General features: G+C 38.5%; 1 protein-coding gene across 3 annotated transcripts in view; it reads right to left on the reverse strand.

Moving 5' to 3' along the window:
* Positions 1–18165, reverse strand: part of SEMA3A (semaphorin 3A) — a 204222-nt gene that overhangs the window by 9789 nt on the left and 176268 nt on the right. For all 3 annotated transcript variants that reach the window (XM_038741339.1, XM_038741340.1, XM_038741341.1), the window contains exons 14-15: positions 14062–14219; positions 6924–6991 (exon numbers count right to left, since the gene is read on the reverse strand). In XM_038741339.1, the coding sequence (XP_038597267.1) occupies positions 6924–6991; positions 14062–14219 (226 nt within the window). The remainder of the gene's footprint in view (positions 1–6923; positions 6992–14061; positions 14220–18165) is intronic.

Here is an 18165-nt window from a genome sequence, read left to right on the forward strand (position 1 = left end):
ATCACAATTAAAGGTAAGACTTTGAACTGTCAGAATGCACTGTTTTCACTAATCCTTTTAGGATTATTAATGTTCTTTGAAAATTGGGTCCTCTGACACATAGATGCTAGGGTTTTAGAAGGGATGTGAATAGGAAGGGAACAGAGTTCAAGGAACTGACAGGTGAAAGAGCTCCCATTTTAGATCTCTGCAGCCCTGACTGTACACTCTTAGCTGTTGTTAGACACCTGAGGTGAGTTAATCCATCAATCAATCAATGGTATTTACTGAGCACTTACTGTTTGCACAGCATTATGCTAAGTGCTGGGGTGAGCAGATGTAGATATGGTAAATATGTTCCTTGCTCAAGAGGGACGACTCCCATGGAGTTGAGACCTACGCTCTGCCATATGGCATTAGAACTAAGGAGTTTCCATCACCATTGTGAGGGACCTGGATTTGGAAGGGCCTTAAGAGCATTAGTGAACCAAGGGATCAATTCCTGCATTATCTGCAAGGACTCTATTTCTTTCTGCTCTCAACCTGTCAAGTACTTGACAATTCACTTTTTAGTTTAGGTGAACTGAAGAAGTGATGAGAACGTTAAAGATGTAAGATGTCTTTAGCAAAGGTCTGAGACTATTCCAAAATGAGAAAGGAAGCATAGAAATATAAAGTAGGGTGGAGTGAACCAGAATAAGTAAGTAAAATGATACCCAGAGTAATCTGGGAACTGGCTTTGGAGTTGAAGCACACAACACTACCTTTCATTCATTCACTCATTCAATCGTATTTATTGAGCTCTTACTGTGTGCAGAGCACTGTACTAAGCACTTGGGAAGTACAAGTTGGCAACATATAGAGACGGTCCCTACCCAACAATGGGCTCACAGTCTAGAAGGGGGAGACGGACAGCAGAACAAAACCTTGAAGACTTTTGGTTGAAATTAAAACTTCTGCAAGAATCCAGCACATTTTACACCCAGATCTTGAACCATTTACACAGTCATGCTAGCATTACTTTATTATTCTGCAGAAAAGCAGCATTGCCTTGTCAAAGACCACAGACTTGGGAGTCAGGTTATCTGGGTTCCAATTCCCGCTTTGCCACTTTCCTGCTGGGTGACCTTGGGCAAATCACTTAACTTCTCTATGCCTCATTTGTAAAATGGAGATTAAATATCTGTTCTACCTCAAGGACTTTTTCTGACGATTATCTTATACCTACTTCAGTGCTTAATATATTGCTTGGCACACAGTAAGCCCTTAACAAATAACCACATTAACAGGCTCCATTTATTTCATTTGAGGATCAGCCCCAGCTCTGAAATTGTCCTGCTATGTCATTTCAAGTAGGTTACTTAATGTTTTGGGACCTTATATTCCTTATCTGTAAAATGGGAATAATAATGCCTGCCTTTCCCTACTTCCCAATGGTGTTGGGAGGATAAAATGAGATAATTGGCATGAAATGCCTTAGTAAGGCATACAAAGTAAAAGTTTTATTATTATTATTGATTCAAATGACTATAGCTTGAGAGATACTATTAAAAGTATCTGCAGTGAGGGCTAATGCTTAAGATGGGAAAAACTGGCCTTTGGTGGAGTGTAAACAGCAACCAAATGGGCCACTTAAACAGCAGATTCATATGCTACCTTTATATTCTTCCCAAGTGTTTCTCCTGTGCACAGACTTCAGAAAGATATATTTTTTAAAACCAAGCAAGAAGAATGTTCCAGTATGCTCAGAAATAGACATTTGTTCCATTAAAATGGGTAAAGTATATATTCAGAAAAGAACAGGGTTAAGAATCACAGCCCAGGCCAGCAAAGTTTAACTATGTATGTTGTGAAGATATCACTTCGCACTTCGAAATAACTCTGTGCAAACAAAGAGACTTCTTATATCTGTAAGAAGTTTCCATAGAAGTCTGCTGAGTAGGATGAAGCCAAGTTATACATAGTATGACATACAGTTCCAACTGTAATGATAAACACATTTAGTAGCACTGCATATTTCAAATCTAAAGAGGCTTTATAGTGTGGTGATCAGCAAGCTGTTAGAATTAAGATGGGAAAAATATTTACCCAATATCAAATAATTTGAATCCCTAGTCAACTTGATTATATTCCCTTTACTAACCTTTACAGAGCAGAAATATGAGCCACTCTATTATCTTGATTCTCCCTTTACACCCATCTTCTTCTCTCCCCACAACTAATACACCTCCCCTGCCTAACTGGACAATTTGCACCCTCATGTGTTTGGGGGTTCAAGGCAAGCTATTGGGACCATGAAAGCCTTTTGCTCCCTTTAAGTAAACCATTCAAATTGCAGCTCATACATAGCAAGAATAGATCAAGCAATCAATCAATCAATGGCACTCAGTGAGTGCTTACTGTGTGCAGCACACTATGCTAAGCACTTGGGACAGTAGACATTATCCCTACCCACAGAAGGTTACAGTCTAGAGGATTGTTGGTCTGTGGGGAGAATTTACACTTAATCTATTTGAGCTGCTTCTGTACACTCTGCTTGGTTCAGAAATGGAATATAGGAGCTGTCTAGCTAACAGGGCTGGGCCACTGGCTACTCAGAGCAGAAAAACTAGCCATAACCGGAGTGAAAAGAGGAGGAGGAGCAGTGGGGCAAAAGAAGGGAGCAGTAAAGGAAGCAGGGATTTTTGTGGGAGCAGGAACTTAGAGACGTACGAGGAGAAAGGAGAGGCAGGAATAATGGACGGGCACCCAGGTACTCTTGGATACTCCATGAAATAAGGTAGGGCAAGAACAGAGGGGATAAAGCCAGTAGTTTGACATTATCTTGAGTGTATCATACTGGGGTGAGCAGCAAACCAGAATAATACAGAATTAGTCCCTAGATTGCTAGATGGATATTAAGGAAGTCTGTTGATTCTACTAGTTCCTTACTGGCATGATCCTCGCTACTCATAGCTCATATCTGAGAGTGGACTGAAGAAATGCCATAAAGGCACATTAATATGTCACAGTAGCAGATAATTGGGGGGCAGTTCAAGAAACGATGAGTCATCCTGACAAGAATGAAAAAAATGAGGGAACTATTGTATAAAATAAATTGGGAAGATCAAGGCACCATAGAGGGAAAAATGAAAATGGAATCTAGCACTATGGGTAACTGAAACATTGGATCAAGGAGCAATCAAGTGTATGCAATGCAGAGAGTTACTGCATTGATTGTATTAGTCACACCTGCACGCACTGATTAAAAATCTGTTAGTACTGTCATCTTTGAAATGGAACACCAACTATATTATGCAAATAAATTTGCCTTGCACTACAAAAATAGGGATGCATGCACCCTCTTCATGTAGTATACACAGTTATGTGTGTGTCACTGACCAGATGCCACTGCTTATGGTATTGGTATTCATGTGCACAATTGTGGTTGAAAATACCAATGTTTGATCTACAGGCCTTTTAAACTGAGTACACAGATGGTAACCAGCTGCTGTCCATTTCTACTGAGGGTGGAACTGGATGATAGGTTTAAACTACAGCCCACTTAAACGCTGGACACTGGGCGCTGTTAAATTTGCAATGGGCTACCAAGGGAGGTAGTGGAATTGGTCTGATTTATGTGAGCTCATGCTAAAGGCAAGAAGGTGGACTAGATGACTATTTCATGTCCCTCCAATCTTGTTGTTTCATTCTGTCTGTATCATTCACTTTCTGGTTAGAGGCTGGAGTCTTTGGTTACATTTTGCTTCATTCAATCCTATCTACATCAATGATGCCATAATATTTAAAACAACCAAAGGAAAGATTTCTTTGTCTACTAAGTCGTAAGCCATTTAAATTTGTTCTCACAAGAATTTATGCAAGCCAAACCTATGGATAGGTTTTTGGATGAGTAACTACAGTAATGGCATTTAAGTGATTACTATTCATGTGCTAAGTGTTGGAATAGAGATATAATAATAATAATAATAATAATGATAAATAATTATGGTGTTAAGTGCTTACTATGTGCCAAGCACTGTTCTAAGCGCTGGTGTAAATACAAGGTAATCGGATTGTCCCAAGTGGGACTCTGTCTTAATCCCTATTTTACAGATGAGGTAACTGAGGCACAGAGAAGTTAAGTGGCTTGCCCAAGGTCACATAGCAGACAAGAAGTGGAGGTGGGATTAGAACCCACATCCTCTGACTCCCAAGCCTGTGCTCTTGCCATTAAGCCATGCTGCTGCTTATACGCTGCTTCCAATATGAGATCAGACACAGTCACTGTTTCACCTGGACCTCACAGTCTATTTTATCCCCATGTTACAGATAAGGATTTAAGAGTCAGGGCTGGTACTCAAATCCTTATAGCTTAACTTTGAGTCCTGTGCCCTATCCACTAGGCAACTCTTTTTCCTTGGTAAAAGGTTGGGGGAGTTAAGAATCCTAGATGGGGCTTCGCTAAGCATGCTGATGAATGTCCCAGGGGTTTGATGTGTAATACTGAGCTGAATAGATCATGGCTCTCACCCTCTTATGGCTCTGATCAATTCTTATGACCTTTCTGCCTTTTTTCCTTACTGGAGGAATCCAATCACTGCACCTAAGCTGTCCCCTTACTGTTGTTAACTTCTGGTTCCCATTGAGGAAACTGCTGTATTTTTAAAATTGGGTTTCAGCAGGTCTTTGCAGCTTTCTTCCATCTCACCTATTGATTTACTACACTTTAACAAACACATAACAACTGTTTAGATATTCAGATTTCACCCATTTTCTAAACAGTAGCATAGCTAATATTTTCATATTATCAATTAACAATAAATGCCTAAAATAATAATGATACTCTTCTTTGCAATGGTATATTTTCTTGCATGGAGGTAGTGAATCCTAGACAATAGAAGGGATCCCAAGAGATCTGGTAACATCTAGGATGGGAAACTAAGTCTTTTTCCATATGGAGAAAGTTAAATTTATCATTTGCTAAAATACTGGCTTCTCCCAAGTAAGTCAACACCTGTGGAAAAAGCATAGTTTGTAAAAATAATAAATGTGCTTCACTTTATTATTGCAAAAATAGGCTACAATTCATTGTGCATGGTTTAAACATAATGGGACCACCAAGAGTTTATTGTGTCTAAGGAGAAGGGATGATTTTAGAGCAGAAAATGAAATCTTTAGGACTCAGATGCTAAATAAAGTTCATAAAGTGAAGAATGTCATTTCTGCTTTTTACTCTTTACCTAATCCTGGAAGCTACATTCCCATTTAAAGGACAAATACTTTGCTTGTGTATTCTACAGCTAGATATGAATTTCTGAAAACAAATAATTCTGCATCCAATTAATATAATTAATCCAAAATGTTCACTACAGAAACCTACTAATTTGCTCTTTCCAGAGGTCAATCAATCAATCAATTGTATTTATTGAGCGCTTACTGTGTGCAGAGCACTGTACTAAGCGCTTGGGAAGTACAAGTTGGCAACATATAGAGACGGTCCCTACCCAACAGTGGGCTCACAGTCTAGAAGGGGGAGACAGAGAACAAAACAAAACATACTAATAAAATAAATAGAACAGATATGTACAAGTAAAATAGTACAAGGTCATAGTATCAAGATGAAGAAAGCATGGGTGATGCTTGTGAGAGAGGGGCAGCTGACTGGCAGGCAAAGAAATAGTGAAACAGAGTGACAATCAGAGAGAGAGAAGAAAACTGAGCCAAAGGACAATTGAATAAGATGGGGAAATCCGGAATAGTACATTGAGCGGGAAAATGAAATAGTTATGAAAGCACAAGAAGAGAAATGGTGAAACCTAAAGAATCAGTAGTAATCAAAATGTAGAGCAATAAGTCAAAGGAAGAGGTATTTTTGACGTACACTTTCATACACACACAAAAACACATTTTAATCCATCCTAAAGCAAGTACAGTGATGTCAGCAACCCCCCAGTAGAGGGAACCAAACACTAACTATTCTCTTCAGGAAGAGGAAAACACTTGAGTCACTCTGCGTAAATAAACATCGGTTGACAGTTCGGGCATCACACAAGCAACTATTGAGACAGGCCCTGACACTTACAGGGAATATATATTAAAATGAGCTTGGTCCAAAATGTGAAATACAATGAAATGTCATTGTATTGAGCCTGGATAAAAATGTCCAACCTAATTATCTTCCGCTGACACAAGGGCTCTCTTAGAATAGCCTAACACAGAGTGTTGGCTTCAGCAGCAAAGATTGCTGGCTTTCATGTGTCACTGACTTACATATTAGGCATTTGAAATGCAGTCAGTTCTGCCAGAGTGTGCGTTTTTATTAGGCATCTTGGATAGAAGGCTGTGGCCAAATTAAGTTTTTTTCTGACAATACACATCTGACTGAATACGATACAATTTGGCACATGGCACGAGTGATCCATCACAGTTTTTTCAAATCGTGGGTTTCTACAAGAATGTAACCCTTGTGTTTTAGAAAAGATGTCTGTGAGTGATTTCTCCATATACAATTTCTTCTTTTTGCTTTACTTACAATTATGGAGTATATTACCAGTTTACTAGTCAAAACCTGTGCTGATCTCTGAGGTCGATAAAGTACTATTAGATTGGACACAAACCCTTGGTGTGATATAGAGAACCAAAGAGTTAATTAGCATTAGTATGTATGTTTTCTTCATCGATAGCAACAGGAGTTCCAAGTTTCAAGTCACCTGAGAGTCTATAATCCATTCCTCTTTTCAGGGACTTGAATTTGTTCTTCATAATCTAGAATTTTTGCCTTGTAAGCCTCTTGCCCCCCACCCATATACATATGCACATTTCAATTTTTGTATGCTACTCTCCCCTGAATAAAAACAACCCATTTAAATACAGTTAGTACCATAAAGGAAAAATGGGGACATTGAATTGGGTGTGTAAAAAGCCACATTTATTGAAAGCCCAGAAATATGTTCATGACTTACCATGGTGTTGAAGATCTGAGCAGTGAGTAAGAGGATCTCCATTTCGGATATCTTGCCTTCTTGTACGTCTGAAAACGTTACATTAGGAATGGATTATTGAATTTCTGTTTAATCATTTTTTATGCTTGTGAAGAATAATGAAAAAGGCATGTTTATGAATCAGGGAAGCAAATTTATACCAAGAGTTCACTAGTTTAAGGGAAGTGGTGTTTCTTGAACCAGCATATAACTTTTTTTTTAATATAGTTTTCTGCCTTTATAGGCACAGGATTAAGAATGATCAATATGTATTACAGTTGCAATGGTTCTCAATGGATATATTGAAGCCTCAAAATATTGATTGCATAGGATTTATAACTTGGTCATTAACTGTCAATCAATAAATGAGTCAGCATTCAAAATCCGAAATCTCGGGTCCTTTTAAAAAAAAAGCTAAATCAAGATATCAAGTAAAATGATTTACAATCCAGGAATCTGATAGGTTCAGAATGGATGATCAGCTGAATATGTCCCTAAAATCTATCTAATTCTAAGTATAGAAACTAACTTTCTCAGATCCTTAATGAGTAACTCATTTTTAAATTAAAATTATCTTAACTACACATTTTCCTTTCACTGGGATCCAGATCCATCCAGTTTTGAAAAAGTGATTCTTAAAAAAACATTTGAGAAACAAACATTTCTCTTTTTAAATAATCTGATTTTCCCTATATTTACTTTGCCTGTTCATTTCTTGTCAGTACCTTTTGTACCTAAGTAACTGTGACACTAAACCAATTTAGCCAAGGAGGTGTTTCATTCAAAATAGAAAAAAAAAAAAATGGATGGATATTTTTCAAGGGCAAGAACCCAGATTTGGTGGGGTGTTTGGGGGAGGGGAAGGAGGAATTGCCAAATTTATTAGATGGCAGATCCACAGCACCTCAGAAACAGAAAGACCAAAATTTACAATAACAGTTACAAAGTTGCTTATTCCAGTTTGCATTAAGCCTGATAATTATCATTATAATTTGGCATTTTCAGCCTGTGCAGTTTTTAATGATTCAGTTTACCCATCAGGAATGCAAAAGCAAAGGAGCATCGGACGATTATGCATTCTGCTGTTTTGTTCTGAAATTGCAGTAATTAAAAATGTATATACTGCTGTGCTCTTCACACATCTCTCAACTTTTGGGGAAAAGAAGGCTTTAGAATAGGATTTACAAGTAAATGTAGACTAAAAAGAAACAAATGTTTGCAGCCTCTCCATGCAGACTTCTGCAGCCATGATAGTAATTTAGAAAGCAGCAAATTTCACAGGCAGAAGTACAGAGCAAAATGACTGAACTCATAGAGGATGATACCTGATAGAAAAATAACTCCCAAAGAAGTTTCAGGTCACATAGGTTGTTTATTTTCTTTCATCCTGAGTGACATGACACCTCCTGGTCTCTTAAATTTCCTACTATCTTGCCATGAGTTTGCTAGTACTGCTGCAACCTCTCAAATAAATTAATGATATCACAACCTTACTAGGAGGCTTAATTAAAGCTCTTTATAACATGGTTATCAGCCCAGCTAAGAACTCTTCAAACCACAGGTTTCTCCAGGAGAAAGCTGGGGGCAGGAAGAAGCTGATGTTTTAAAAACCTCATAGAAACCACGCCGCAATCTAATGGATATTTCTTGTACACCTAATCTACTTATAATAATAATAATGGCTTTTATTAAGCGCTTACTATGTGCAAAGCACTGTTCTAAGCACTGGGGGAGGTTACAAGATGATCAGGTTGTCCCATGGGGGGCTTACAGTCTTCATCCCCATTTTACAGATGAGGTAACTGAGGCACAGAGAAGTTAAGTGACTAGCCCAATGTCACACAAATGACAATTGGCAGAGCCAAGATTTGAACCCATAACCTCTAACTCCAAAGCCCATACTCTTTCCATTGAGGCACGCTGCTTCTCTACTTCCTAATTATTTCAACTTTGCACCCTTATTTCCTAAGCCAATGTCATGCAATCCTTAGGGTTGTGTTTATAATTTCCATGAATTCCAAACTAGACTGTGCCATGCTATGTCGCCTTTACCTGGCGTGTGCGGGACACATGGTTCTACACCTGAGATACGATGTGGGTGTGTTGAACTGCAGTGGCTACCTGCTAGGGAATAACATAGACACCATCTCCCACAATCCCTCTTCATGTTCTGGGACACTACATCATCATAAGAGCAGACCAAGGAGGATTAATTTCATGGGAAGCAGTTGCTAGGTTTCTAACCAAAACGGATGTTAATCCATTTATGCTTATATGGATCTAGGGCAAGAAGGGTTTGTTTATGTTCATATTTAATGATCTATTCACCTACTGCAGCCTTATAGATTTGTTCAACTGCTTTTACTCTCCCAAGCACTGAGAACAGAGCTATGTGCCTAGTAAGTGCCACTGGTTGGTTGATTCTGGCTGTGAATAGGTCACTAGAGTCACTTGCTGGAGTAGGAGCTGCTATTACTTGGACCAACCTCGGGTCTGAGGCTCAAATTTCTGCATTTTCCCTCCATATTTCTTTTCTATTGTATTTAAGTCCTTATTGTATGTCAAACACTGTTCTGAGCTCTGGGGTTAATTTGGTCAAACCTGGGAACTGTCCCACACACAGCTGAGAGTCTAAATTGGAGGGAGTACAGGTATTTAATCCCCATTTCATAGTTGAGGAAACTTAGGCACAGAGATGTTAAATGACTTGCCCAAAGCCACATAGCAAGCAACTGGCAGAACCCAGTTCCTCTGACTCTCAGGCTAGTTCTCTCTCCACTAGATCACACTGTTTCTTGTTCATATGCTCTCTCTTTTATGCCCTTCTAAAGCACCATTCTTTCAGAGCATTGTGGCTACACTGAAGGCAAATGGTCTGCTAAATGTAGGAGAATGGGAAAATGCTACTTTTTTCATCTAATGGAAGTTCTGTTGATGGTGAGAACTTTATTAATGGTATTTTTGAGTACTTTCTATGTGCCAGCACTAAACTAAGTGCTGGGGTAGACACAAGATAATTGGGTAGGACACAGTCCCTGTGTCCAAATTTATTATCTCCCTAATAACCAAAACTAGCTAGAGGAAAAGACAGTCATAAATGTGGCATTCCTTAAATGCTTACTGTGTGCCAAGCATTGTACTAAGTGCTGGAGTAGGTAGAAGATAATCATATCCCATATGGGGCTCACATTCTAAGTACGAAGGTGAAAGTGTGAACAGGTATTGAATCCCCATTTTGCAGATGAGGGACTTGAGGTACAGAGAAGTGAAGTGAGTTGCCCGAAGTCACAGAGCAGGCAGGTAGGGGAGCTGGGATTATAACCCATATCTTCTGACTACCGTATCTGTGTTCTTTCCACAAGGCCACACTGCTTCTCAACAATCTCCCTTTCTCTGTTTCATTTTCTATGGGTCCAGGCTGTGCATAATTCTCCAGGTTATGCACCCTAAGACAATTTCAGAAATTCTGTCATCACCTGCAGAAAGACTCTGCTGGGTGTTGCCACCACAGTCAAAGTGGAGATTCAAAGGCAACAATAACCACAAGATGATGATTGATTCCTGGGTGTGATGGGGCAAGGAGAAGGAGCTTAACTGCAGGCTCCGAGAGGGATAGTGGATTGAGTGTCGGAAGATTTATATTCTGTTTCCAGATCTAGCTGTGACTTTGGGTGTGCCGTTTTAGTGCATTCAAGCATTTTTTAAGCTACAAGTCACTCTCAAATATAAATTTCTTTAGCAAATTTTAATGAGGGTAATTGCCTGTCTGTGTTTTATCTTTATGATAGAAAATACATCCAGCACATCCTCATAGTTTCTTACTTGAAAAAATGTTAAGGATCTTGTTCATTTGGGGTAACGGATTAGGTATTTCTCTCAGAATGTCTCTCTAATTTTGATCACTATTTCCTAGTCAAAAGTATTGTACAGCTCAAAAGAAATTACACCCAGGAAAGTGAGAGTTGCTAATGTGGGTTTTGTAACTGCATTCATAAGTTCCAGTGAGCAATATATTTATAGACTTCTATTTGTAGAATTAGTGAGGATATCAAACAAATGTCACACATTTCAAAATGGAGCCAACATGGAAACTTATGAAATACAACCCTCAAAACATCTGAGAAGGCAGAATAAGTAGTAATCCTGTAAGCACTCTCAAATGGAAGTTAGATTCCTTAAAATTGTAATCAATAGGGGTGAATATTAAAACTGGAGCACATAAAATCTTCTTTTAAAACAACAGTGGGAATCTAAGAATGGAAAAAAAATAGTATGCATATTGCAATGGTATTTAATCATCAATTTGTGATAGGGACATGGGTGGACCTCTTCAGTCACCTCTTCTGAACTTTCTAGAATTAGTCATGTTTAACGATCCAGTTTCATGGGTAAATGGGGAAAGAGGATAACAGGCTTTGTTATATGTTCTTAAGAATATCTTTAAGGACTTGTATGGTGAAAAGCCTCATGTTGTGTTATCAAGAAAGAACACTAGCAGTGACCTTGCAAAAGTTTGGTTGTGGTTTTCATTTAGCACCTCTGTTGGGCATGTGAGAGATTGGAATAGGGACAAAGCTAAGGATACATATGCTCTTTAAAACCCGATGTCAAGCTCCCTGCTACTTCACTCCCGTTCAAATACCTCTTTCACCCTGCTAAGAGAGGCACTTGGAGGGGAGTGGGATGGTAGACACTGCAGGTACATCATGCCCATGGAACAGTTTCCCTTCCTGAAACAGGAGTGGACCTTCCTCAAATGAGGACTAAAATAGGAAAGATGTGACAGAAAACCCTCTGCAGATTACAAGGGTGTCAGTAACAGTTCTCAGAAGTAGTCCCTGGGAAAATAGAGCTCAACTGGGGCATCTCTAAATGACGAGATGGCAACTACCCATTTATATAGGAAATCACTCTCATTCAAAGAATCACAGCACCTGAGATATATATATTTTGAATAAAGAAAAAAGGACCTTGTTACATCCAAATGCAATTTAAAAAGCATGAAGTCCTTGAAATAACTGTTAATTGTATTCACGTAAAACTGATCTATTGCAATTTAAATGGTTCATGATTTCTTTGATTGAGACATCTCCATATCCAACTTTACCTTTTTAAGATTAACCGGCATTAAAAATCAATGGGTAAAGTGAACATAGTGTATATCAGTTACTATCTAATTTCTGAATGACAGGAGGGCAACAGCAATTGCATGCATGTGCCAGGAGGCATAATTTGGCATCAAGCCTACTGCTAGCAACTTCATTAGTACTGTGTTTAAATGGACAAGGGCAATTACTTCTATTTTTGATTACCAGGAAAGGCAAATGCAAAGTGGGTCAGTTTCATTTGAAATATGCTACCAGTATAAATCAACCAATCAAATTTATTGTAGAGCACTGTACTGAATGAGGACTGCGGGATATAGGGTGAAGTACATACAGGGAGAATGGGGTGGAACTTTGGGAGACATAGGGAGTGAGATGACCATTTCTGAATCAGCTATGTTTATTGAGTGCTTACTGTGTGTGCAGAGCACTGTCCTAATTGCTTGGGAAAGAACAATAAAACAGATTTCACCTCCCCACACCTTCCCACAAGGAGCTTATGGTCTACAGGGGGAGACAGACCTCAAAGTAGATAAGGATAAGTGAAGTGGTAGAGTGCAATAATAATAATGATAATAATAATAGTATTTATTAAGCACTTACTATGTGCCAAGCACTGTTCTAAGCGCTGGGGGGATACAAAGTAATCAGGTTGTCCCATATGGGGCTCACAGTCTTAATCCCCATTTTACAGATGAGGGACCTGAGGCACAGAGATGTTAAGTGACTTGTCACACAGTCACACAGCTGACAAATGGCAGTTAGGATTAGAACCCATGACCTCTGACTCCCAAGCCTGTGATCCTTCCACTGAGCCATGCTCCTTGTCTATAAGACAAATGTCTACAAGACATTTACATAAGGGTTGTGAGGCTGAGGTGAGTATGAAAGTGCTGAAGGGGTATACAGCCAAGTTCTTGGTCGACACAGAGGGGAGAGAAGATCAAGGAAATAAAGGGTGTAGTCTGTGAAGGCCTCCTGGAGATGTGATATTGGGAGGGTTTTGAAGAGAGGGAGAGTGGTGGACCCTCAGATATGAAAGGGGAGGTAATTCCATGACTGAGGGAGAATGTGGGAAAGGGGTTGGTGCTGAAATAGAAACAAGGGTACTGTATTTTCCCTCACATCAGTTTGTATCCAATTTTCATGACTGATCTGAAGTTTCACTCTGTACTTACCCAAGCATACAAAGCTAAATAAAGCCATCAAATTCGTTCATTGTATGCCATTGCAGGTATTTGTATCTACAAATTCAGTACCAAATAATTACCAGTTATAAGGTTCATTTTGTTTAATATTATAGAACTGTAACAAGATACATGTGTAGCCTATTGTCTCTTAGCAACTGAATTACGATGCTTGAGAGGCAAAAATAATAATTGTCACTATGTGAATGCATACGGCTTCTGTTTCTAGATCACATGGTGTTAAACAGTATATAATGTACAATTATATATTCCTGTAGGTTCATAGAACCATAGGATTTCCCTTGGATTAACAATCAACATTACCCTATACTAATTCATAAATTTTTAACCCTTTAGCTTCATTCAGGATAACTTTCTGTTTCAAAATAACCATATTCCAATCTTAGGAATTTGGGGGTTTGGCAAGATTGTGGGGGATGTGGTGGGAAACAGAATATAAACAATCCCTTTCTAGGCACTGGCATCTTTCCATTGAATGAAGCGTTGAAGAGATGAGAAAAGGTGATGAGATTACTACTGCTTGTGTGAAACTAATGGTCATTCATTTATTCATATTTACTGAGCACTTACTGCATGCAAAGCACTACACTGTGCTTGGGAGAGTACAACATAACAATAAACAGACACATTCTCTGCCCACAATGAGTTAACAGTCTAGAGGAAGCTTACAGTCGGGACAGGTCAGGACAGGGAAACAAGCTTTAAATGTCACAAATAACACTTTCCTTGGAATATTACAGGTTTCCCTAAACTATTTTAAGAAGGACATATGACAAAAGCAGGCAGGTGGGTTCTGAATGCTCATACCTTTTAGCAGCAGGAAAGTATCGAGAACATGATGCCCCATCCCAAGCACAATAAGGATCTCGTGCAAGGCAACACTCTGCACACGCTTTTCCATATATGTCACAACGGTGTAAAGGCATCTGGGCAACTCCAGTGGCTGATCCTATATAAAGTTGTTGCTGTGGAAAGATGCAATTTTAATCACTTACACATTTTTTGGAAGACATACTTAATTTGTACATCACCACATCTGTTTTCATTTCCAGTTGCACATGCTTCAATAGGAGGATATTCAGTGGTTTTAAAACAGAATTATCCTGAGGGGAAGAAGACAAAGCCAAGAGAATCACCCAGACTGATATATCTTAGAAATCTTACTGCCCTTCTATAGCTTTTGCTATTCCTACTTCCACTGAGCAAACACTCCCGAATTAAAAGATTCTTTATCAACTAGAAGCTATGAGTAAAGAGAAAATGTGTCTTAGGTTGGTGTTCGATTTGGGAATAACTTTTCCATTCAAGCAGTGAAGGCATAATCTAAGTTGAGAAGAGTGCTTGATGACCTCTCTACTGCCAGTTCTCAGACTAAAGGATTTACAATTCTTAAAAGGTCAAACAGAGATACAGTTAGGACCAGTCAGCAAAAATGGGTGTAGTGCTGACCCACAGAGGAAGTGAGGGGAAAGGCGACAGACTCCCATCAGCTCCAGTACAGAGGATTTTGGTTGTTCCCCTTTTTCAAGGATTCCCGGAATTTCTGTTAGTTTATTTGGTCATATTTATTGAATGCTTACTATGTGCAGAACACTGTAACAAGTGCTTGGGAGAGCACACTACAACAATAAGCAGACACATTCTGTTGCATCTACTGTTCTAATTAGACCACTGTTTTGGCATTCTACAGCTTCCCTCTGCCTTTGTGCCTCAAGCAGGCTCAGGCAAAGAGAAGACAATGACAGGGCTTTGGGACTCAGAAGACATAATATGGGTAGTTCAAGATGCCATGTAATGTCTGAATGGCATCCTGCTACACTTGTGCCAGAGACTGACTGGCATACCACCAGTGATAGTGACATGAGTATTGCTGTCTGACACTCTCCCAAGTGCCTAGTACAATGCTCTGCACCCACTAAGTGCTCAATAAATACAGTTGAATGACACATGCACAAGTGAGCCACAGTCTTAAGACTGCAACTGAGTGCAGCAAACATTAAAGTAATGCATTCCCTGGTACAACTGCCATCCAAAATAGCATGTAGTATAAATCATAGCCATGTGAAATTCAAAAAAAAATGTTCAAATTCATTAGCGATAGTCTGCCATGGTGACCTAACTCTATCTCAGTTTTAAATTTTAATGGAACATCATCCAGTCAACAAGGATAGTGAAGGTCAAAGAGAAAGTTCATGGGGACTGGGAGAAATGAAAAGAAAGGACAGGAATAACACAATAATAGTCTGTAGGCGCTGAAATCCAAAGTCTACGGAAAACAACTGACACTGATTAAATAAATCTCAATGTCTAGACTACGATTTATTTTGCCTAAATTATGCAGTCACCAGTTACAGAAACAACAGGCAGGCTTGCAAAGACCATTACATGATATTTCATATACCCAAATGTATTTCTTCAAAGGCACTCACAGTGATTTACCAACAATCCTATTAATCCTCTGTTATAGGTATATACTAACTGGGTAAAATAAGGCATTTAACAGACGTTTCCCAAGTCCACATAAACCAGAAGAAATATGATATACTTTAGCATGGCTGTTTGATATGGATAGATCTATTGTCTGTCTTTAATCATGCTACCATTTATGAAAAGTATTTAGTTTTATCCTGCAGGTAAAATAAAAATAATAGAAAATGTGATAGAAGCTGATTTATCTGATGAAATGACTTCCAGAATACTCTGGTCATGCTTTGCTTTGTTGAGATATGTTGAGATATATGGCAGGAACAACCTTCAAAGGGAATGATGGTACTCTTACTGTTTAAGGTATTTCAGAAAGACCACAAAACCACCCAAAAGATATAATGGAAATATAGGAAAATGTGTTGAAAGAGTGATGGTATATCTTTGCCAAAGTAAATTACAATAGTCATCCAGGTTATAAACATGAAAAGCAATGAGTCATGTCTAAAATAAATCAGGCTGACAACAAATAAGGATTTCAATAAATAACAAAAATAGAACTAGCCTAGGGACCGCCAACAGATCTGTGCTTACTATGAAGGCGAGAAAAGAAGGGTCAATTTTATGCGGGGAGAGCGGTTAAAGGGGACAGATACTTTTATCCTATCGTCAAGATGTCTTTTTTTAAGGAATATTTTGCAGGAACCAATAATTAACAGTGAAATTGATATAAAGCACAGGTATTACACAAAGACTGTGTAACTGTTTCTAAAAATTATTCTGTAAAGAAGGAAATATCAGTCTGGCTTCTGTCCTGGAAATTCCCCATAATTCCTTGCCAATAACTGACAAATGTTAGATTGAGAGCAGGTGAAAGCATGCTGATGGAGGATTAAGATAACAGTATCAGGTCAATAAAATGTCAACTGTGGATTTCACTTGTGCATTTTATCTCTAAATATCTTGGAGATGATCTGTCTTTTGATATGTCTGTGAGGAAAGATATATCTACAGTTACAGCATTTCAGCAGATCAAGATCTCAAAAAAAAACAGAGAAAAATAATCACATAATGCCACAATTACCAAATGAGACTTGACCACTAAGATTACGATCTATAAGATTTGTGGAAAATTAAAAGACTCTGAAGATGGCTCCTTAATAGCATACTTCTCAGTGATTTCAAATCATTTTCTCCATTCAACAGTGCTGATTTTTCCTCTTGTACCATCATCTTTGTTATATGGTTTTAATGATAAATAAACTTAGACTGTAACCTCACTGTGCACAGGGAATGTGTCTACCAGCTCTGGTATATTGCACTCAGTGCTCTGTACACATTAAGTGCTTAATAAATACCATTACTGATTGATTAAACTGGATAGTCTTTGGTCCAATTTAGTGAATTGTCACTTTTAAAACTGAGTTATAGGCATTCACAGTGAGTGTTAGAATTCTTTATCCAAAGTGTATTCAAAATAGCAAGAACACTGCAAAGGGAGTATGAAACAGCTAGGTGTAGGAGAATGCCCTAGGGGCTTGTGCCAACAACAGGCAAAATTCCTGACAGAGCTCCCTAAGGCTTCTGGGGAGCTGTAAAAGCTCAGCAAGACTCCTGAAAACAACTGGTTAATGTAGAGGGTGAAGACTGCAGTGTCCACCAAAACACCTACTGTGGCAAGCGCTTGCCAGTCTATGACATGGAGACACAATATTGGCACTATGATAAAGTCAGTTTGGCTGCAACTGGGTTATAAGTAAAATATTTGAGCATAATTCACAATGTGCCCATTTATTCACTTATTACACCCACTGCTCCAGCTGAAACATGACTGGCAGAGGCAGTACTGTGCAAATCAGTAACACTAAGATTAATTATTTTGTGTAGGTTTTTGATCCCAATATCTTTCTGCCTAGACCAAGGCTCATTCATAATAATAATGATTGTAGTACTTATTATGTTCTTATTGTGTGCCAACCATTGTACTAGTCATTGGGATAAATCTAAGATAATGAGGTAAGACGACATCATCCATCATTTAAAATAGGAGATTCCATCATCATCTAACCCGAAATAACAGAAATATCAAGGGGTGATATTGATCTTTGAAGATTAATCAATATTTGTATCCTGAAGAGTTAGCCCAGAAACAGTTAAAGAGGCCTGAAATACCAATTTGAGTAGTTTTATCTTACCTGCTTTAGGCAATGGTCAAAAAAAGTAAAACATTAATAAGTTGTTCTTAATTTATATTCACGAACTCATGCCCAATTAATTGCATGAATTCATTGACAGTGTTTTAAAAAGAAACACCAAAATGTGTTTGTGATAACTACATCATTAAGAAGTCATATGTTATCCTTAGGTGTCTTGCCAAAACTTTCACTATATATGAATGGAGTCTCTAAACCTTAAAATCTAAGGTTTGGTATTCGCTACCTTAAACTTCATTTCTATTTCATATGCCAAACTAGGATAATTAATATG

This window comes from Tachyglossus aculeatus (genome assembly GCF_015852505.1).
Source record: "Tachyglossus aculeatus isolate mTacAcu1 chromosome 12 unlocalized genomic scaffold, mTacAcu1.pri SUPER_6_unloc_1, whole genome shotgun sequence".
Lineage (NCBI taxonomy): Eukaryota > Metazoa > Chordata > Mammalia > Monotremata > Tachyglossidae > Tachyglossus > Tachyglossus aculeatus.